The 24,957-nt window shown below is 25.9% G+C and overlaps 1 protein-coding gene across 1 annotated transcript; it reads right to left on the bottom strand.

Moving 5' to 3' along the window:
* Positions 1–8,494: 8,494 nt before the first annotated feature.
* LOC137830712 (carboxylesterase 15-like) lies at positions 8,495–11,556 on the bottom strand. Its single transcript, XM_068638193.1, has 2 exons — positions 10,846–11,556; positions 8,495–8,924 (listed from the first exon to the last, which is right to left on the bottom strand). The coding sequence occupies exons 1-2, from the start codon at positions 11,514–11,516 to the stop codon at positions 8,618–8,620; spliced, it is 978 nt and encodes a 325-aa protein (XP_068494294.1). The 5' UTR covers positions 11,517–11,556; the 3' UTR covers positions 8,495–8,617.
* Between the last annotated feature and the right edge of the window lie 13,401 nt (positions 11,557–24,957).

Raw genomic sequence — 24,957 nt, 5'->3', positions numbered from 1 at the left:
AGTTGTCATCTATAAATAAGAATTTAGTGAAATATTTAATAAAATTGTTACTGAATAATTGGTTGATAAGTCTCTTATTGAATGGATAATTTTTGTTGTAATAAAGATGAGTTTTAAAGTGATTGTGAATTATTTGAATTGGTATATAGTTTGCATCCAACTATTTTAAGTAGGTATTATATTGTTAATATTCTTTGGTATTGAGTAGTAAAATATTAATCAACAATATTTTGTATCACGATATACATGGATGAATTTTTTTTATAAAATCTAAAATTTTGGTATGAATAAATTTTAAGTAGATAAAAAATATAAATATCTAGTTAATGCTATTCTAGAATAATATAACTACGAGAAAATAGTTGTGTAAATATGAAATGGAGTTCATACAATTTTTCTCCTACTCTTTAGGTATTTTATTGATTAAGATTAAGATGAGATGTTGTTAATGTACTATTTAACACTTGAGATTATCGAAAATTTAATAAGAGCATTAAAGATGTGTACGATAAGCTTTGTTTCTGGACACACTACCTCTTTGAAAAGAAAATGAACTTTGGTATCTTCTTAAACATACTGAAATAAAATTTTGAAATATAATGTAAATGTGTGATTATATATACTAAAACACGATTATCTATGTAAGTGGTGCTCAAGCAACAAGAGATCACTCAAGCATTAAGGTGTGAAAGTGGTGCATGGAATTCTATAATATGTTAGGCCATGTAACCATGTTTTAATGCTCAAGTGACAATAAAGTTAATCAAGCATTGATGAAATAGTGACATCAAAGTTTTAGAACTTGTTGGGCAATACAACAAGTACAGTATCACTCAAGTGCTATAATGATGCTGAAGCAATATGATTGCTCAATTGTTGTCTGCGAATTTGAGTGAGCGAAAGACAAAACCAATTCTTTTTATACGGAGTATTGCTCAAGTGATGTAAAGTTGTTCAAGTGAGAAAATATTCCTTAATTTAGAAAAGTAAGGTCAATCAAGCAAAATGAAGTCGATCAAGTGATACATATTTTATAGCGAGAAAAATGTTAATGTTATATATTTATATATGTGATTTATGTGTTGATATGCATGTACGATGTGATTTATGTTGTGAGTCTTTGTGGTGTACGGTGAGGATACTCAAGATAATATATTAAGCATTAAATTCATAAAAGAAGTAGAATTCCTATATTTTTCTGAATATTTAATAACATAGATAAAACATAAGACGATAATTGAAGGAGATTATTATATTAAGATTATTTTTATAACATATACAAGTAACCACATTCACATAAAAGGTTAAGATTGATTTTCATCAATAGTACTTTTGATGGATTAAATGCTAGTTTCTATTTAAATAAGCTTAATATGAATATTCTATAAATCATAAATTTTAACAAATTATACCATTTTGTTTAAATATAGTTAATGGTTGATGTATTTTTAATTAAAGGTGATTGAATTACAATTTATTGTATATAAAATTTTAAAAGAATTAGTTTACTTTTATATATGTGAAATGTTATAATGATATCACATACAACAACATGTAAAATATATATTTTTTTAATTATTTGGTAATGTATATTTGTATATATTATTTTGGAAACTTAATGTTACAAATATGTGATATATATATATATATATATATATTCTATGACTTTTAATTTTTATAAAAAGTATTAAATTAATATTTTAAAATAGTAAAGAAGTGGGTACGAACGTTAATATATTCAAATTCATTATTCGATGAGATAAATATTAATTTTTACTTTAAAGATAAAAATGAGATAGTCATGTATTGGTGAAATCTCACCCACACATGAGCAAATGTTTTAAAAAGTAGAATAAATGCTTTTAAATTTCAATAATAAACTAGAACAACAAATAATATTACAATAATATATATTGTACCATATATATATATATAATTTCTATATATAAGTAACTATTTCTAGTGTGTTGCAACTATTAAAGAGATATTAAAAGCATAAGAGCATATTTTCTCATAAAATTTTAGCTAGATATTTGCTCACAAATTTTAGTAAAGGATTGTGATAATAATAATGGTATTATTATTATTATTATTATTATTATTATTATTATTACAAATAAGGTGGAGTGTTATTTTTCTAAGATTTGAAAAGTCAAGTCGAATCTTTCAAAATGTAGTTAAAGAACTTTTTGATGCAGATTAATGGAAAAAAAAAATTTGTAAAATATTTTTCAATGTTGTTTAAATATAAGGAAGTTGAAGTTATATAAAATATGAAATATCTAAATATTGAGTGAATACTTAATCTGAAATTGATGTAAATAAAAACGAAAATAACTAAAAAATAGTTTTAAAAAATAATTATAGCTAATTAATAAATATATTATAAGTGACTTTTGTTAAAAGATATATGAATCTTTTAACATATATAGCATATAAATATATTATTAACTATATATTTAGTTATTATTAATAATAATCTTTATATTTAATCATCATTAATGAAACTCTTTTTAACCTCTGAGACCCTTCATACTCATGAACCCATCACAAGGAAAAACAGAAATTCATAATTCACTTTGGCTTTTGAAGAATATAATTATAGTTTAGAAAACCAAAATTAGCATAGTTTTCTTTTTGTAATATTTTTTGGTGCAAATTTATACTTTATTTATTTAATTTTAGAATAAACAAGTTGATTAAAGTTGGTCCATGCATATCTAATATTCCAACATGTTGTTTTCAATTATTAAATTATGAAGTATGTAATCAATTGGTGGTGCCCCTCTTCACCCACCTTCACCCTTCTCACTTTCCTATGAGTTTTTCTTTAAAAAATCAGTGTCAAATCATTATTATTATTATTATTATTATTTTTCATTTTTCTCCTACTTGAATCTCTCATTTTCAATCTATTTCTTCAAATAAATAACACATTAATTTTTGTTTTTTTCTTGTTCATTTGATTTTCTTTAGTCGGATATTAATATTGTTTTTAGTAATGTAATGGTAACTTATTTGAGGAATTTTTATATATTTAAATATATACTTCATGTTTTATTTTTTTTATAAATATATAATTAATTAATCTCACAAAAACAAATCATATTTTCGATCAATTATAATCATTTTTTAGTTTTAAAATTAATTGACCAAAACACACTTTTATTTCTTATCTCTAAAAAATATCTTATGGTCGATATTTTTTTAGTTTATGCTTTATTACGTCACTCTAAAATTGAGATTTAAAAAGAAATTGACAAGAAACAAGAATAAAGTTGATTAGACTACTTTTATAATGTCAACATCGTCATTGTTTGGTAATTTAACTCACTGTTTTGTCACTTAATGGTTTTATTTAGTTTTTGTATTAGTGTAATGAAAAACTATTAAATTAAAAAAAGTATTGTTTAAAATTAATAAATGTTATATATAATGCAGAATAAATTTATTATTTATTTATTTGAAATATTCCATCTTTCTAAATTTTGAAACATATGGGTTTTTTCTAGTTTTTGAAAATAATCTTGGGAAATAAATATTTATTTTGATTGAACTTGGGTTGGATAATTGTAAATAAAATGATATAGCATTAATTAAATTTTGATTTATAATGAGTATTGTGGATTTTGACGAGGAAAAGAAAAGTATTAAAGGCTATTTGGTAATGAAATTGATTTATTAAAAAAGACTGTGCAGATATTTATATTTAAATATACTTTGAAAAATTTCTCTTTTATTTTGAATGCGATATATATGAATAATTAAAATAACATAAAATTATAATTTAATAATTAGATTGATGAAAATATATTTGATGTATTTAAGAAGCAAAACAAAATGGTGGCTGAAAAGGTAAAAAATCAAAGCACATAATGACCCACGAGAAGTTAGGCAAACAGAGACCAACTCATTTCTTATATGTTAAATAATAAATAAATAAATAAATAAATATAAACTATTATTTCCTTCCTAAGATAATCAATAATAAAATATTGTTGAAGGTACTATAAATTAGAAATTAAATTTTAATTTAATTTTATAAAATTGACGTGTAAAATAGGAATTAGTTATATTTTTATATTATAAATTTACTTTATTTCTATTTGCGAGAATTCCAACTAATTGTAACCTTTGGGTTTATCGGAAGTACTTTTTGATTTAACGGTAAATGTTTCCAATAATAATTAATTATATTTTTTATATAATCAATTATAATAAAGTAAATTCTGTGTTCTTCACATAATTTATATATGAAAATGTGTGAAAAATATTCTATTATATCGTGTAAATATATTAAGAATTTATTATTAGAGTAATACAAAAGTAAAAGTAGGATATGTAAATATCCCACATTTACTACAAGATCAATTTCAAACACATTACTAATATTTAGGCGTAAAAAAACACTTTTAAAATTCAAAAACTGTTTTGCACATATTTTTTAAAAGTATTGTTTTGGAAATTTGTTTAAATCTTCGATAAAAAAATTCACTGATCTCAAAAAAAAAATCATGTATATTTTTTTTCGTGTAAAAATTTATTCATTTTATCAAAATTAAAAATATTATTTTAGAATTTTACAGAATAAAAAATAAATATTTTTTTAAAGATAAAAAAACCAAAACTGGTTTTGGTATACTAAAAACATAGTGTAATAATGCTATGTTTCGCATTAAAAAAAAATAGAGGGAGTGAAAACGACAAAAGAAAAAGAAATAAAAGTGGAATAAATACTTTTAGTTAAAAAGAGATTAAAAAAAAGAGAATGAAAAATCGTTCAATTTTACTTTAATAATGTATAATCTGAGAGTTTTTTTTTTTTTTTTTTATAAAAATGAGTTATAGAATTGTGTATTTGGTTTTGAGTTCTGACTGTTTGTTCGTGCACCTTCATATCTTCTTTTGCCACCTTTATACATAATTTGAAAATACATTTTTATCCTTTTTGTGTCATCCTCATAGATTGGTTTCCGAATTATGCAATCCAGAAACTCATTAGAAAAAAGACTTCCAGATTACATAATTCGGAAGTTAAATAAGACTTCCCGAATATGTAATCCAGAGAGTAATCATGGATCTGAAAAATGACTTCCGGATTATGTAATCCAGAAGCTAATTACACATTTGAAAAATGACTTCCAGATTACATAATCTGAAATATTGAAAAGGGGCATTTTTGGAAAATTGGAAATTTATGGAGGTGAGAGAAGAAGGTATGAAGGTGCAGGAAGAAATATTCTTGAATTCTATACTTTTTCTTCTACAGGTGTTGTTTTCAAACACTCGGCCCATATTTGTTATATGCTCCCGTGAAGTCCAAATAGATAAAATTGCTTTTGGCACCTACATGTTTACTATTTTCTTCCTGCCTGCTTTACCGTGGATTGATGAAAATAATTTTTCTGAAACTTTCATTATACTTTTTATAAATTTTATTCAAAATTTATGAATAACCATTTAGAAAAATTTCAAAAAAAATTGTAAAATATATAATTCATATATAATTTTGAATTAGTATAAAAATCTCTTATTTGAATTTATATTCAATTTGTTTTCTTTATTATTTTTCATTGTCTATATTACTTTTTATGTTAAACATTCTTAAATCTTTGATATTTTTAAATATGAGTTATGAACACTCATTGATTAGATCTATTATTGAAATCGTTGGGAGACGATTTGAGATTAACTTATCTTATCATTATAGGGATGTTAATGCGGAGCGGGCCATGTGGGCCTGTCTGCATCCCGCTATCAAAAAGCGCGGCGTAGACTCACTAATCTAGCTCGCTGACCCGCTTTGGTCCGCCCCGCATAATCCGTAGCCCGGCGGGTCAATAGCGGAGTGCAACAGGTTGGTCCACTCGTCCGCATAAATAAAAATAATTATTATTTTATTTTATTTAAAAAAATAAAATTTAATTTTGATGTATTAAAAAAATGAATGCTTTATTTTAATCATCTAAAGGAGTTAATATTAAAAGTGATAGTAAATTTAATTTTAATTAAAATATTATATTTAAAATTTGTTAATAAATTATAATATAAATAAAAGATTTCAATAAGATATTCATTAAAAAATTAGTCATATTCATTAAAATATTTTATAATAGATTAGATACTCTAATACATTTAGATACATATATAAATGCAAAACAAAATTGTGACTTATAGTTTAAAGTTATTAAAAGACTTATATTAACAATATTATATGAGTTCTAGTAGGGAGAAATATAAATATAAGAGTTACCTTATAAATTAACAATAGAATCATGTGAGGTGAACATTGGAAACATTCATATCATGGTAACCTTAGACTTGATTGATTTTGGTACATGACCCTGAGCATAAAATGAAGGAAAGAAAGGTAAAATGGGTTGATTTAGCTAGATAGAGTTGTAATAATAAAATTGATAGTGAGATCTAAAATAATAATCATAGAAAATAAATTGTGAAAAGAAGTAGGAAATGAGTAAGAAGTATTAATGGTGAAAGATTGTAGATTCAACCATATATAAATATAGAAGATTAATTAGAGACTCCTCAAGAATAAAGTACAGAGAAATAAAGAAAAATGATGTTTGAGGATAATAATTTAGTTATTCTTAGATTTATCAAAATATTATGTCTCACTTTTTAAGACATGACAAATAGATGGGAGCATGTTTTGATGAAGATCTAGGGTAACCATAGTTATGATTTTGTATTTCTCTTATGTTTCTATCATAACTTTGGGTGATTCACTAGTTATACTAAATATATGATATTTTTGTGTAAACATATAATATTTGAAGATCAATAATTCTGAATTATACATTACTAAAAGTTAAATTTTGTGCACTCTTTTTATGTCCACTTGTTGAAGTAGTGATCCTTAATTATTAAAAAACATTGCACATTGCACACAAATATATGTTACTTGGGAGTAGGAAATAGTCCAATCATAGTACAAAAAAATAAGATGCCTTTCATGATATGTTTTGTAACATCTCGTGCTTGTAATGGATTAATACTATGTAAAGGAAAACCACTCCTAATTTTTCAACTCTAAAATCAAATACATTAACTACACTAGGCAAAACAATTTTATAATTATTTCATACCATCACATTCACGTAAATTAGAGATTAAAACATTTCACAATATATAAGTAGATGTAAATTTTATTTTATAATTCAATTTTATGAGATTGAGTTAAATTTAAAATTTACTTTTTATATGATATCAGAATCCTTTAGAGTCTATTTTTGTGAATATTTGTTGAGTTCAGATGTGTTGAAAAATTCACATCGACGTTATAAAATAGTATTGTGGGTTGAATTAGACTTAAATTTCATTTATTAATAAATCAAACACAAAAACAAACAATATTTAAATACAACAATTTTAAAAATATCTAACAAATTTTGAAGTTAAAATATTTATATATCAAACAATGGATATAAAACACTTTTATCTAGCATATATGAGACAATGATCACATCTCCATTTAGAACCTCTTTCTAGTGACTATATTATTTCTTGAATAAAGAGTTATGATATTTTTAAAAAAAGGAAAAAAAAAAAGCATGTCCCAATGTAGGTCCCCTTAAACCAAAGAAAATTATTGAGAAATTGAATATAAGCATTTAGTATGTGTAACAAGAATGTAATAAAACCCATAAATTTTTATGAATCCAAATTAATTTCTATGGAATGGAGGACATGTTAAGCGTGCTGTACCTTCAATCATGGCTGGCCCAAACTCTGTCAACGACATGAGATTTCAAATTTAATAAAATCACATTTTTAATAACTTTTTTTATTTATCAAAGCTGAATTTTATTTATCATGAGTTTGTATTTTGTATGAAATTATCATGATCGTCTATGTAATTTTCCCATACAGTTTAATTATGGATTAAATATATTTTTTTCTTATTATAACAACATCGTTCTGATCTAAATTTTAGACCATCTAATTATTTATACTATAAAAATGATTATAATGCCATTTTGTATGTAAAATGATTATTATAGTTATTTTTAATTTTTTTTTTCTTCAAAATTTGTTGTTGTTTTGATTGTAGATTGATGTTCGGTGTAACTACTTACAATGAATTCATAAAGTACAATATCAAATTGAATTTTACAAACAGAAAGACTTGTTTCAATCATTCTCATACTATAAACATCTAGATAGTCTAAAGTTTGGACTAAGAACCAACATAAATTTCTTGTTATAGTACCGAATGAAAACATATTCAACATTTTAAATATTTAACAACTAATTATTTAGATTCTAAATTTGGTAGCGAAAAAATTTGTAGCTAATTAGATACCAATTTAGAAACTACTTATTAATAATAGAAACCAATTTAGAAACTAATTTAGAAATTAATAATTTTTTTAGTTTATAAAATGGTCTCTAATTTAGTTAATATAACAACTAATTATTTTTTTTCTCTATAATTAATTTTTATTTAATGATTTTCTTGTAATGTTAATCAACATTTTTCACATGCAACCTATGTTGATTTTATTACCATTTAACACCAAACTAGAAAGCATAAACTTTAATTATATCATCCCTGGCAAGAATGCATGATCTTCACTTTCTTGCACATATACATATTCTAATTAGAATTCTGAAGCATGAAGTGTTTAATGATTTGCAGAAGGTCTTCCACAACCTGTGAGGATGAATCATGAGTGAGAAAGCCATGTTCTTTGCCCTTAAACTCAACGTATTTAATGTTCTTCCCTAGTTCCTTCAACCTGGTTGCATAGTCTTCTGCTCTGTCCTTCAGCAATTCATTGCCACCAACTATGACTAAGATAGGGTCAAGCTTCACATCTGCAAGGTTTCGACTGCTAGGGCCAAAGGGGTTTGCCAATGGGTGATCTCTATTCTCTCCAATAGGTATGGATAACCTCCAAAATCTGCTTCAACAATGAGTTAAACCCTATATCACCACCTTCATTATTATAAAACCCCAACTTTTTTTGTATTGTTTGAGTTTAAAACATGTCACTAGTGTAAAAATAATATACTACAACGACTTTTCGACCAAACGAAAATTGATGTAAACAAAAACGTGATTTAACTGGTGTAATATTGATCACATATAATATTGGTGGAACAACTGGTATTATATGTAATTCATATTTTATAACGCTCACATCAATATCTCTGACAGAATCAGTGTAAAACGTCTCGTAGAACTGGTGTAAAATGACATCTTTGCACTAGTGTGTTTTTAGTCTTTAAAAAAATTAAGATAATTTTGATTTTGGTTCTTCAAGTTTTAAAAAAAATTATTTAGTTTTTTAAAATTGAAAAAAAATTTATAAATTATAAATTTGAGAACATAATTTAAACTGATTTTAATATTTTATATTTAATATGTTGAAGGAAGAAAAATGTATTTTATTAAATTTTGAAGTATTTGAGGTGTAACACAGGAACCATATATCACTAACTACATAATTATATCCTTAAAGTTTCATATAAAATATTCAAAAAAATTTACCACTAGGTTTGAACATAATAATAAGTTGATATAAAGCAGTGTTAACTATCATCTCATTTTATTAGAGTGAGAAAAAGAGAGGAAGAAAAACGAGGTGCAAATTAAAGAGGAAAAAAAAGTGAATGTATAGTTTGAATATTGAGAAATATTAATCAAAATTTTGAGGATTATTATTTTGACATATATAATCACGAAAAAAAAACAGATTTTAAGCATATAATTGTATTTAAACAATTAAATAAATATAATTTGAATGATTTATGTGTATAATTTAAATTTAGTGTTGAAATAATAATAGGTTTGAAGAATTCACATGATGTGTTTCGTTGAATGAGGCAAGCCTCTAAAAAGAATGATCTTGTTTGAGGATATGACAAGAGAATTGAATTTTAAGTGATTGTCGACATGCTCAATAATTTTGCTTTTGATGTTGTACAAATATTCATCACTATCTCATCGTGTACCCACTTCTATCATACCTATTATCTATTTTCAAACTAAGAAAAAGGTTACTTCTATCATAAAAAAGATGTTTAATATATCCACATTTCAATGCAAATTTATGACATAGATAAAATTATGCTGATATGATTATATAAGTGAACACAAAATTGAAATGGGATACATTCAACATTAAATAATATTTTTTTAATCAAATTAATTCCAATTTATTTTTTGAATGTTTATCAACTTTTTGTTTTACTAACAGAAGCATCAATATACCAATCAATTTAAAAATACATGGAAAATTCACACATGCATGGAAATGTAGTAGGTTGAAAACTATAAATAATTATAGTATATACACTACTAAATATAAATTAATTTTAAAGACTAAAAATAATTAATTACTATATTGACTAATTTAAAAATTTAAAAATTATTGATTTGTAAATTAATTTTATTGTTGATAAATAATTTCTAAATTAGTATCTAATTAACTATTAAAGTTTTAACTATCCATTATTTAGATTCTAAATTTGGTATAAAAAATCTTAGTAGCTAATTATATAATAATTTAGAAACTATTTATCAATAATAAAAAATAATTTAAAAATCTATAAATTTTGTAATCTCTAAAATATTATTTAATTTAGTAAATATAACAACTAATTATTTTTAATTTTTCAAATTGATTTTTATTTAATAATTTTCTTGTAGTCAGTTTTTTTATTTACTCATATTTTTTGAAATATTAAAATATAGTTTTACGTAAATGAAAAAAGATGGATGCTTTTGAAAAGTGAAAAAGAAAACTCCAAAATATGCACTAAAATTGAATAATAAAATCTTTTGAATAAGCATAGAAAAGTTGAATTTTCAACCTTTACCTGTCCAGCAGATCAAGTGTCAGCATTTGTTCGGGTGGGCCAACCTCGGACTTGGTCCGAACCACCCCACCGAAAAACGGACCCATCAACACGTAACCTCGTACTCGAACCGGGTCCATCTCCCTTGAACCGGACCCGAGCTGGACCGCCATGTGGTGCGCAATGTTCCCGCCAGACGAGTCGCCAACCACAAACACGCGATCAAAGTCAACGCATCGCGTCGCCCACGCGTCCCCGCCACGCCCCTGCCTCTTCAGCCACCTTAGCGCCTCCACGCAGTCGTCGACCGCCGCGGGAAGGCGGTGCTCCGGTGCCAGACGATAGTCCGGCGCCGCCACAACCGCACGAAGAGCCACCGCGAGACGCGCACAACATGCATGAACATGCGGCCAGGCGCGCGAGCCGAAGCAGAAGCCCCCACCATGGAGGAACATTAGCAGGGGTAACTTCTCATCACCATTGTCATCGTTCTCGAGTTTAGGTTTGTAAAGACGGAGTTGGAGGTTAAATTTTCTGTGAAAGATGTAATCTTTGAAGAGTACGAGGTTGTTGTGTTGTTGGGTGGATGAAGGTTGTTCTTGGAACTGAATATTGGAACGAAAAACGGTGCCATCACTGAAGAGTTTTAGGAGGCCCATGCAGTCTTCTACTATATGTGGAGGAAAAGCCATACTCTTTAAGTTTCTACTAAGTTCTTTTGCTTTTGATGAGGGATATGTAGAAATGAGAGTGATGAGGGGTTTATATACATCAACATAAGAGGCAAATTCATGCCAAAATGCCACCAAAGTTTATGACTTTTGTTAATAGTGGGGTAAGAAAAAGGTATGTTTACTGGAGATTATAGATTATGACATTTTATTCTATATAAGTGGGTCCAAACCTAATTCTATGATCGATTTTATGGGATTGAGTTAAGCTTAAAAGTCTACTTTGTAATATGGTATCAGAGTCATTTAAAGTTTATTCTAACGAGTGTTTGTTGGGCCTATGTGTCACTCGCTATCAGGCCGTTATCAGACCACTCATCATATGTTATCTCACGCACAAGCTGTCACTTTCGACGTGACGGGTGCGTTGAAAATCTCACATCGACTAAAAATTAAGACATTTTATTTTATATAAATGGGTGCAAACCTCACCCATAAGTTAATTTTATGGGATTGAGTTAGACTTAAAATCTACTTTGTAATAATATCTTTAGTTTTTTTTTAATATTATTTAGGGCATGCATAATTTTTTTTGCTTCATTTAATTTGTGTGAAATATTTATTAACTTTTCACTATTAAGGAATTTGACTGAATATTTTTAACGAAATCTCTTCTATTAGTTATGTTTTATCTTGAATAAAACTTAGACAATGTATTAGAAGAGTTAAATAATGTAACACTTTGCAGCATCTTATTGTGCTGTGCAACTCGCAAAAGTCACATATTAAGACTTTTGCCAACTAAAATCACCTAATACATTGATTAGGTTAAAAGATAATTTGTATTTATTAACATTTTTTGTAAAAAGTTCCACTTTTATGCAAATTGTTCTTAATAGAGAGAAACATATAAAAGAGAAACCTAAGACGCACCTTCAAAAAAAATTGAGTGCTGAGGTCATGTTAACAACGAAATCACTGTAAAATAATTACAACCAAAATCTAAATCTAACTTTTTTTTTATATTAATGAACATTGAGGTTAACCCATTCAAACTGGAAAATAATAATTATGAAAGCATATGAATTTTGAAAGCAGTGAAAGGCCAAAACCATAAATGGTCATTTGACACGTGAGAAAATGGTAGGAAGAAAACATGATATACAGGTGGTGATGATGATGTGATAGAAAAGAGAAAAGGAGATATAAAGTTAATGTAATAATTGAGGTGTAAAATGAATAAAATGAAAACAATTTTTTTGTCAATAAAAAATAATAAAATTAAATACACACTTAAAGATGGTTCAACTCTCGGACAGAATAAGATAGACAAAGAGTATACTTATGCTTACATAACAAAAACACAACAAACTTTTTACGGTTTATCCCAACACTACCAACTAAAAGAATAAGAACCAACTTTATTATTCTTATAGTAACATTAAATTGAATATATATATATATATATATATTAAAAATTTCAAACAACAATTAAAAAACAAAAAAGTTAATTACTATAGCTCTAGGGATAACAAAGTGTGTCCGTCCGTCCTGCAAAGTGAGTGCAGGCTAGACTTTCCGTCCCGCATAAGGGCTTACCCACATTCAATTTTTATTTTTTTTAGAAATTCAATGATTTTTTTTTTTACTTTTTCTCTTGAAAAGTTCTCATAAAAAACAAAGGCATTAATGTTACATAATCCAAATATCAACCTACCAATATTCTTGATTTACCCACTACCTAACATATCCACTATTATTTATTCCAATTACATAAAAAAATATCATATATACATTTTCATCCCCAAAACTAGACCAAAAAGGAGTCTTAAGGAAATTATAACTCCAATAACCCTTGTAATTTTCTACCCCAAAATAAAAAAAAAGAAAAACAAAACATTTACTTTCCAGCTGTCAAAGTCAATTTTTTTTTGTTTACGGACCAGCCCGTCCCACCCCACACGAACCACGAATTATGTGAGACGAGTTAATACGAATTAATGAACCTGTACCACTTTTTTATTAACGGATCACGCACCGACCCGCTATCCCATCCCATATTTCTCAAAGTTACAAATATGTAATGAAAAGTGAAGAATATAAAGAAAAGTTGATGACAGGAACGTTTCTCTTTCTCCAATTTAGTTGAATGGAACCGTGGCATAGAAAGATGTGACATAAAGAAGTGAAAGAGGTTCTATGTTACTGTTGCTTGGGAATGACATGTTTGAAGTTTTGAACTTTCCAACCATGATTGCTATTTTCATTTGTCCACGTTTCCCAAACTAAAACGTTCTATAATTTAATTTCAGATTCTTCAAGATATTAGACTAAGACATTATGCATAAAAGATATCTTGGATGTCCACTCATATTGCTTTCAAGGTTTTCTGCTGTTCACAATTCAAAAATATGTTATATATTTGGTTTTAGATTATTAATATATCGATATTTTAATGTAAATATTTGATGTAACTGTAAAAAAAATAAAATTGAGGTAGCTTTCTGATGAGGTCATGTGGTGGCTTATGCATTGGTTAGGTATCACAAATTGGTATTATGAATAGTTTTCTAGCTACAATTTGAGGGGAATTTTCTTTTTCATTGGGTTAAGTTAGAGGTTACTATTTGTAAATTGTAATGGAGTATATGATTATGATATCCTAATAATGGATTAGGAAGAGATGACTTTGAAATAGACTTTGAGTGAAGTCTTAATTTTTTTATAAGAATTTAATCATTCCTTAAATAATTTATATTTATTTATTTTTATTGTGAATAAAAAAAATGAAAAAATGACTTTTACGATTATAATAATCACTATTTTAAATTAATAAAAATTGTGCTAAAAAATTTAGATAGATTTTTAAAAAATAAAAATAAAAATCATTCATGAAATGAGTATTAATGAATTATCAAAGTTAACATAAATCTATTTATAAAAGAAGGTAAAATTACTTAGTTTATCTACTATCATTAATAAACCATTTAATTAAGTAATAGAAAAAATGTTTATGAAAGTCTCTACTTAAAAAAAAAAGTTTAAATAAATATATCTAGTGTAATGTAAAAAATTTATTTTAACCTCAAGTCTCATTCTTGTTCCTTTGTTTATACATACATAATTTTTGGTGCCGATAACATTGTCGATAAAAAAAACAACAATTATGGTAATTTATGAAAGGAGGATATGTCTCCAAAGATAATATTTTTTATTTAAAAAGTCTATTTGCTTTTAAAATAGATTGTTAACGAAAGATAATATTTAAAATAAGTAAACATAATTGAAGATAACGAAGGTATAAAATGTCCAATTGCTTTTGAAAAAGAGAAAAGATCCAACACTTGATACTTGTAAAAAATGTGCAACAATTTGGGATGAATGCTAGTAATACCAAAACTCTTCTACCTTGTAAACTAAAAGATCATTATTGGCAACATAAAATTAGGGAACAATTATTCAATAAACAAGAGTGAAATACAATCATAAAATTGAAATTGAAAGTACCAAAAATTATAAAAAATGTTTTGAAGAAGAAAAATTATAAAAATAAAATGTGTATTAAACATAAAATTATATTATTAATTTGGTTGGTTGTCAATTTTGTTTTTCAATAATTATTTTGTTTAAAATTATATTTAAAATTGAGAATATAATTAATATTATGAAAAATAACACTTTTAATAGTTAGTTAAGTTATAATTTATTTATTTATAATATATTAGTGAAAATAATACATTTTATATTAATTTTAAAAAAATTGTTATATCTATTCAATCACTCGTGTAAATGTTAACGATATAGAATTACGTTTTATATCGATCACAATCTATATCAATCCTATAATCGATATAAAGTATAAAAAAATTACATCAAAATTTAAATGTTAACCAATTTAATAAAACGGATTAAACACAAAAATCAGCCAAATTCAATCAGAAAAATACCTATTACAACTAGTGAAATATATTTTATGTTACGGATATATTTTAATCACAAATATTGATCATATCAATTCAATTTATAATGATGAACCATTTTGCTCATTTAGTATTATTTATGAGTAGTAGTATATACATTAATAACAAAGATTTTTGTTATCCTATCAGTTTTTTTTATTGGTCATAAAAATAAATAAATAAATAGGAACCACTTCAGGGTGGTCAAACCCTTATACATAAATACCTGACAATAAACTCCTATTACCAACTTAGCAAAGATCAGTTATTTCTTAACTAGCTACTAATTGATATACTAACAAAAAAAACACTTACATACCTCCACAAAGTCAATTATATGTGGTACACTAATATAGAGAAATTAATTTTTACATAGTGTTTATATTAAAGAAACTCGAACTTGAGAGATTATTTAGAAAAATAAAATTGAATCAAGGAACGATTATTAGTTTTACATTGATTAAATTATGTTTAGAGTTTATGTCATTTTGCTTAATGTTTTGTAAAGTTAGTTCGATCAATCAGTTCGATCGATTCCAGTTGATTGGATGTTAAGAAGTTTGGTCTGATTTTTTTCTTATAAGAGTTAAAACACCTCTTAAGTGTCTTATTTTATTTTAGATAAAAAAAATATTTAGAATTTTGGTTTAGGATTTAAAATAGAAGATTGAAAATGAAATGAGTGATTGAAAATGAAAAGCATATTCTTAATGAAGAAAGAAAGGAGTAAAGGTATATGGTGGGGGATGTCCTCCTTTATAGAATAGAGGAAAGGAAAATGAAATCCCTGAAGAATCTCTTCTACTTGTTGAATTCTTGTGTTCCTTATTCGTTTTTATGGTAGCATAGACCATAGCCTTTAGAACCTAGATTGACACAAACAGAATCCTAATCTTGTCGTACCATTTAGTCAACATGATAGTTGAATTGCCATGCACCACAAGCTTGAAGAACTTTGTGTTGTCGTATATACCCCAAGATCCTTTTCTTTTCTCTTTTCATGGGATTATCTACCAAAAGTGAAAAGAAACATCTTAGTGTTCATATTGGACCGACAAGGAAGGAGATAACGATGACGATGGAATCCAGTGAATGTTGGTGTGCATGATATTCTCACACAAAAAAGGTTAAATTAGTTAGTAGGTGTATCTCAGTAGGAATGTCCAAATCCCAACCAATATTCATGTCTCTGTGTGTAGCAGTCACTCTCTGCAAGAATCCATCATTCATCTCTTGCAATAATTTGCATCACTAAATACTAATTAATCCTTTTTTCTATGCTTCAAGACTTTGTGTTAAACTAATCTGATTTTGGTTGGAAGTAATAGGTTGGAGATTCTACAAAGTGGAGGCAATTATGCCAGTTTTGGAAGTAATATGTTTTGTTTCATTCAGAAGAATATTACAGATCTTTTAGGCAATGATTAATGAAAACTTTAAGCCTAACTCAACCCCATAAACTGGTTCATAGGGTTGAAGTTTGCATCCACTTATATACAATGAAAGACTTTAATCTCTAGTCGATGTGGGATCTCCAACACAAGTGTTATATTATAATTACAGTGGTAGTGAAACAACAACATTCAGAGTTAAATTCTGCATGTGATTTAGATTTCATAATAGATTAACTCAATCATTGCCTAATGGAAGAAAAAAAATAATGTTGTCTTTGTTTTCCTTATTTCAACTTCTTTTGTTTTAATTATGATATTTTTTTCCAGATTTTATAGTCATTTCACTGTTATGTGAATCTTAATAGGAACTTATTACAAAATGAACTTTAAGCTTAATTCAATCCATAAAACAGGTTTATGGGATGAAGTTTGTACCCATTTATATACAATGAAATACTATAATCTCTAGTAGATGTGGGATCTCCAACACACACCCTCATGTCAAGCATGACAATTCGTGCGTGGGATAACATCTTATGAGTGTTCTAATAACGGCCCGATAGCGGGTGACCTGATAAGTACACCAAACAATAGTTAGGATAGACTTGAAAATGACTTTGATACCATATTAAGAAATGAACTTTAAGCCTAACTCAACTCCATAAAACCGGCTCATGAGGTGAGGTTTGCACCCACTTATATAAAAAAAAAAGTCATAATCTCTAGTTGATGTGAGATCTCCGACATAACTTTATTTGGAAAGAGTTGAAGCTTAAAAAAAATTAAAAAAATATCTTATTCGAGCTTTCTAGATTAGAAAAATAAATAAACTTATTAATTGATGGGCTATATTATTTTACTATTAGATTTAGGTATAAAAGGAAAGTTGAGATTTAGTTATTGAAAGAGTTGATGAAGACTATTTAACAATATATAATTATAAAAAATGTTATATCGTCAAACTTGTTAGTTTCTTTATTTTCAATTAGCTGTATTTCTATTTCTGGCAAAGATTATGTCACTTAAATATTTTTTTACAAATTGTTTATGTTAAAAATTGTTTTAAAATTTCAAATTTTTCTAATTTTATTTGATAAATAACCAATAAAAGGAAAAATTAGAGGGATTTATCATCTCATATGTTAGATATTAAATATGTTAGGAATATTTGATTATAAAATATGAGCACGTGAATCTCGTTTATAAACTTATTAACTATGATGAGGCTAGCAAATTTTTTTATTTATTATAGTTAACATTTATAAAAAAAATTATTAAATAAAAAATCAGGTTTATAATTTTATGATTTTTAATAAATTTTAATTGATAATAAAGTATAAATTTTTTAGCATTTCTGATATGGGGTAGTCTTAATGATATATACCATTTTCTCAGTTTGGGCTCTTGGTGGGCTATTTTTAGAACTATGGAGCTACTCTTACTTCACTTTTGCTATTTACACCCTAAGTTTGTCTTTTAAAATATATCTTTGATGGAGATACAATTTTGTTGAACATTATAGGCATAAAAATGTGTTTATGTTGTATATGCTTCAAAACCAGAACATGTTTCTGTTGAATACAAAATAAACACATCCTAACACAATAAAAAGGTTAATTTTATTGTTTACAACACAACGAAATCATTTTTTTTTCATTGTGTATTTTGTATTATATACAACGAAAACATGTTGTATATAATAAGACTCAAATTTATGTAACCACTTAATTTTAAAGTTATTCCATGTTTATTTTAATTGTATTGTTTTTTTTATGCATAATGTTTGGATAAGTTTAATCACTTTTTACTTGTTTCATTGATATTTAATTAATATTGGATTTTTTTTTATATCTAGAATGTTGAGAATAAGAATGCGTTAGTTTAATTAGAGATATTTAAATTTAGTCTACAATAATTTATTATAATTGTATGTGGATCGAGAATATAATAAACTGATTTAGGTTCAATTGTTTAATAAGTTAATATTTAAATAATTTAATGAGTTGATAATAGAATTGAGATTTATTCAGATAAATAATATTTAAGGTTTGAAAACGAATTAACTATTTTTAAAGAAAACCAAAAACACATTTCACCCTTTAACTTTCTTTTCCTCGAATCTTGTTAAATCCATTTTTTTAATGAAAATCCATATTTTGGAAATACTGTGGTCACATTTACTATATAATTTACTTCATCTATTTTCTTAAAAAATAGTTATAGAAAAAAAAAATGTAAGTAATTTAAAGTTTTATTTTCTTTTTGTATAAAATTGTTATTTTTTTCCATAGGTTTGTGTTTCACTATATCCAAAAAGACATCACTTAAAAGTTAAAATTACTGTTAATTTAAATAGTATAAGGTTGTTTTCAAGCTTTACTACCACATTATACCATAATGATTGAACAGTAGGAAAAAGTGTTTTTTGTTCATTATTTTGTTTATGAGTATTGTCTTCATATGTAAGTTCATCTCATTTGTTTTTCAAAGACTGTGTTAATTGAGTCCAGCACACACACTCATATGGCTTAGGATTCTATGTTTTTATACTGTGGAATACCTTTTGCTGTTTACAATAATCAATAATTGAAACAATTTGAATATTGGACAGTGTATTAATTTCTTAGTTGAATCTTTACATTAATAATTTAATTCTCAATCACCACCTAGCTAACATTATTACATTACTACTCCTATAAGTCTTTCAGTTTCATATGAATATTTAGGAATAATTTATTTTTTAGCATTAAAATTAGATGTAAACTTTTTTTTTACATCAACAATGGATTAATTAATATTTTTTTGACGTGTTTTTACTTTATTTTAATATGATGTGATTGCGAATAATTTTTATTTACTTTTGTATTTATATATTTATTTATATTATAGATATATTATGTGATTGTTAACACATATTCTTTATGTCGAGAATGACCGTTCGTGCGTGAGACAACTTATTATGTGTGATCGAATAACGACCTGATAGCGGGTGACACGCTAGGCCCAACAAATACTCGTTAGACTTTAAATGATTCTGATACATATTACAATGTAAACTTTAAACCTAACTCAATCTCATAAAATCGGCTCTTGAGATGAGATTGGCAGACGTGGAACAAATTAGGAGTACTACAAATTTTGGGCATGAAGAGTAGATGATTGTGGTCCAGTGACCACAACAAAAAGAGTGAATTGAATGAAGCTGCAATGTTTTGATGTATTGAATCTACTATGAAAAGTGGTTATATCTGGTGTGCATGCATGGTATGGTTGTGGAGGTGATAGAGGCACGTAGCACAACTATGATTGCATGTCACTTCCAACAATCTCAGCTAATTGGGACCTATCTTTGCTTAACCTTGTTCACTCATTTTCTTTTACTCTTTTGTCATTATGCACAAACATGTCTGATTAAGAAATAAACAAATTATGCACAAATCTGTACTATACATTTAGTTCCATGATTAGATACATTCAAATAAATATTCATGACTATAATAACATAATATATAATTTTGAGTGCTTGTAATATTACTGAGTAATCTTTTATTTTCTTACAACTTTTAGTTCTCTGATAAAAGATAATATTTTGTTTTAATTTTTTTAAGGGGTATTTTAAAGATTAAAAATAATTAGTTGTTATATTAATTAAATTATATTTTAAACATTGATGAATATTTTATCGTTAGGATAAACTTTAAATGACTCTGATATCATATTACGAAGTTGATTTTTAAGCCTAACTCAATCCCATTATAACTTATATACAATGAAATATAATATTCTTATCTCTAGTCGATGTTGGATCTCCAACACACCCCTCACATCGAAAGTGACAGCCCGTGCGTGGGACAACGTATTATGGGTGGTCCGACAGCGGGTAACACGATAAGTCCAACAAATAATCGATAGAATAAACTTGAAAATGACCCTGATACCATATTATAAAATGGACTTTAACCTCTCAACCGCACCATGAGCCGGTTTTATGGGGTTGAGAGGTATACACCAAATTATAATTGAAAACAGAAATAGTTTTTATTAAATGTGAACTTCACCTGAAAGATTTAACAATTTTCTTTTTTACTCAATAGATGTCAAAGTATCATACCTAATTATATGAAGGAGAAGAAGAAAATGAGATGAGTGGTGGTTTAAAGAGCAAAAGGAGAGAGATATAGAGTATGAGAGTTGGAAATGGTGAGTTAGAAGTTTGAGAATGATTGGAAACAGAAGGGGTCTGGTCCATGAAAAGCAATTTACAATGATTGCATGGCTACGGTAGCACAAATCTTTTCTAAAGAAAGGCTCAATCTTAATGCTCTTCCCACTCACTTTTGGCATCAGTGCAGCGTGGCAATCGAACTTTCCTACTATGCTTCATCAGGGCCACTTTTCAGACAATTTACAGGCCACATATTCGGCAATTTTTGAAATCACTCGGGAAAAGATATATACCTTCTGGGAACAAAACCAAGATATTCATGTGACTTCTGCCGCACTCTCCTGTGCTTAGGCTTCTATCTCATCCTCCTAAAGTTTATAAGACTTTATTTGAATTGGAAATTGGAAAATTGAGGGTGTGGAAGACGAGAGTATAAAAAGTGTTATACTTTTTTTTAAAGTAGAGTTTAATTTTTTTTTTATTCTCTCTTTGAAAGGATTTTCTTATACTTCAAACACTATTTTTATTTGCTTAACTAGGAGTACTTGAACAATACATGGGAATGTTGTTATATAAAGGAAAATAAAGCATGTAGTCAAGGTGACTTTGTATTGGGCTATAAGTTAGTAGTGAAAGTGACAATAGTTTTGTAATTTAGTTTATGTGTAAAAGAGAGTAGTAAGTCATTGGTATGCTTCTTTAGTTTTTTTGGAAGTTTCTCTAATGTTATTATGAAGGGTATGCACGGAATTGAACAAAGATCATCTTCATGATATAGAGTAACATTTGTCAAATAGAGATGAATTGGTAATGACATGATACCTTTATTGTGAGTATGTGGTCCTTGAATGGTTGTAATATGGAAGGATGTGTAGGTAATGTTAAAGCAAGTCATATTAGTAGTCATAATTAATAATAAGACAAATCTATCTATACAGTGTGAGTTGCGTACAAAAGATTGGAACACACTAAGTACTTCATTTATAGTATATTATTATATTTTTTATAAAAATGAATTTGTAATTTCATATTATTTTGTAACCTACAAGTTCTTTGAAAGAGAGGGTATGTTTGATAGTGAACTAGGAGACAATAAATTTTCTAACTTATTTAATTTTGTATTTGAATTTTTTTTGTATGTTTGATGAGACATCTTGCATGTATATGGTATCTATAGAATTTGAACATCCATATTGAATGCTCTAATTAATTCATTTTTGTATGTTTGATGAGACATCTTGCATGTATATTGTATCTATAGAATTTGAACATTCATATTGAATGCTCTAATTAATTCATTTATTATTAATTGATAAAAACATATTTTAGTTTTGTTGTATATGTGATTTAATTGATATTCTTATTCAAGCAAAATTTTCTCCCTCAAGTTAAGATGAGTGGGAGAGAGCGATATCTCTTTCCTCATTCCTCATTGAAAATTTATCTTCAAGTGAAATTCTCCTTCTCCTTGTAGAAAATAAATTCAAATTGAAAGTTTATATTTATCTAAATCCTATTTTTTTTCTTTTAAACAATAAAATTTTCTCAAACAAAATAGATTGAAAAAAATCACCTATTTTAAATAAATTTTAGTTTGGTGTGAAAGTTTCTAAAATAAACTTATAACTTTAATTATTTTTTACACTACTTAATGATTTATTTCCATGTTTGTAGGCTGTCCAATCTTAAGTGCACAAAAACTAATTACTGATTATAAACCACTCTAGACTAATAATACCTCTCAAATGCACAACCACTAATTATTTGTTATAAAACCATCATTTCTAAATACACTATTTTTTTTCAATAACTAATCTAATAATTAATATCTAAAGACTACATTTAGATATCAATTTAAATGACTGAAAAATATATTTTAACGAATTTCTCCATAAGTATTTAATAGAATAGAATATATTTAAATTACATATATAATAAAAAAATTAAATAAATATTTATATGTAAACAATATATTATTTACTTCTTCACGAACTATATTTTTTATTTTTTTCTATGTAAATAAGAGACACAAACAAATAAATATCCATAAACAAAATGACAAGAAAGAATCAAAGTTATATAAAATAATTCGTTTGAAACTTCATCATGATTAAGACATCCTCGAAAAGGTTGAGAGAATAAGGTGTTTTTAAATTGTCTTATGATCTTAATTTCTAGACAGTGTAAGACTATTAGATGTATCAAAATAAACTTGTTAGTCAAGAGTTAATACAAGTGTTCGCCTTTGAAACCACATTTCCATCTTCATGTATTATTGGCTTTTAGAACTCAAAATTCCTTCACAATTCTTTTCTTAAAAATCATTTTAAAAAGTTAATATATATATATATATATATAATCTTAAATCATATTATATTTTTCAAAATTTAATAGTTATATGATAAGTATACCAAGACAATTTTAATTTCAATCATCCTTTTCACTCATAATAAAAAGATAATTCCCCTTCTTTATTCTTTTAATAAAACTGATAAAAAGAAACCAAATACTTGGTAACTAGCATAACTGATCATAACACATAACACATGATTATTTTTCTTTATGTCATATTATTTTAGTCGGTTAAAAAATTTATTATTATAGTAATGTTTAGTATTTATAAATATTAATGTGTCTATTAATTTCAAATTTAATAACTTTTCAATATATTTTTGTTTATATAACTTATTCATTTTTTATGTTATTTTATTTAAATTAATATTATTTAAGAAATTTAAATTTAAAATCAACAGAATTTGAATTCACTGAAAAGAAATCAGACAGGAGCGAGTAAAGAACTTAAAAATCATCACATTACAAATAAAACAATTTAGTCTTAACAATTAGTTCAAAGAGAAATAAAAAAAAAGAACAGAATAAATAAAATAATTATATATGTGTATTAAAAGATACATTAGAAAATAAATATAAAAAATATATTATCTTTATATATAATTATAGATTATAATAATTCACTCTAACACTACTAATTACTTTTTATCACTTTCTTTTTAATATATCATTTTTTTTTCTCCAAAGAAACCCTTTTTTCTATTAAAAAATAGAAAATTGCTTAAATTGGAAACAGACAATTCTATTGAATTACGATTTTTTCTATTTCCATACACATAACTTGAATCTAGACCATATACCTGTTCCAAAAGCTTCATCAATATCAAACTCAATTTCTTAAACTTCACTTAATAAAATAATAATAATAATAATTTATACCATTATATAAAATATATACCTTTCTTTAAACTATTTTAAATTTCATTTAAATAATTTCAATAAATAAAATAATTTTTTATTTAATAAAACATGTAACTATACAGCTTCTCCATTAAAAAATTAATTACACAATTTCTTCACTTAAGAATAACCGCCATATACACTTTGTCTTTAACTATTATTTCAAAATACACAACACATTATTTTATAACTAATAATATTCACATTTTGTAGGTTATATTTTTTTTATATAAACCATTAGTGTTATTTTTCTCTCACAATGAAAAATTTTCTAAGTTAATGAAAAATTTCAACCATGCAACATACCACATTATATTATAAATTTTCTACTTTAACTATCATTATTCTTTTAATATGGAAGCACAAAAACTTTTTTCACTAATAATAATAATAATCATACTCTATTTATCTACATTTAAAGAGAGTTTATTTTCTTAATATATGTTAAACTATTTTATTTATTTTCTATTACTTACAAATTTTCTCTCATTTCACAAGTTTCATGTATTTTCTTATATGTCATTTTTTTTGCCCTTGACCTCATCAATTCAAATTTAATTTCTTAAATAATAGCTTAAATTTAAAAACAACATAAAATCAATAAATATATATTAAAAATATATTAAATGAAAATTAATATACTCCTATGAAAATTAATATATTAAATTAAACCAAAACGCATAGCAATAACC

The sequence above is a fragment of the Phaseolus vulgaris genome, chromosome 7 (genome assembly GCF_000499845.2).
Source record: "Phaseolus vulgaris cultivar G19833 chromosome 7, P. vulgaris v2.0, whole genome shotgun sequence".
Taxonomy (NCBI): Eukaryota; Viridiplantae; Streptophyta; class Magnoliopsida; order Fabales; family Fabaceae; genus Phaseolus; species Phaseolus vulgaris.
Note: the sequence above shows the minus strand (reverse complement) of the source record. Positions and strands in the feature narration are given on the sequence as shown.

Bases quoted from the DNA above. Each gene is read 5' to 3' on its own strand.
- LOC137830712 (XM_068638193.1), bottom strand. From the start codon at position 11,516: ATGGCTTTTCCTCCACATATAGTAGAAGACTGCATGGGCCTCCTAAAA. The intron at 8,925-10,845 runs GTAAAGGTTGAA...TTGTTGAAGCAG, and splicing joins ACACTTGATCTGCTGGACAG to ATTTTGGAGGTTATCCATAC.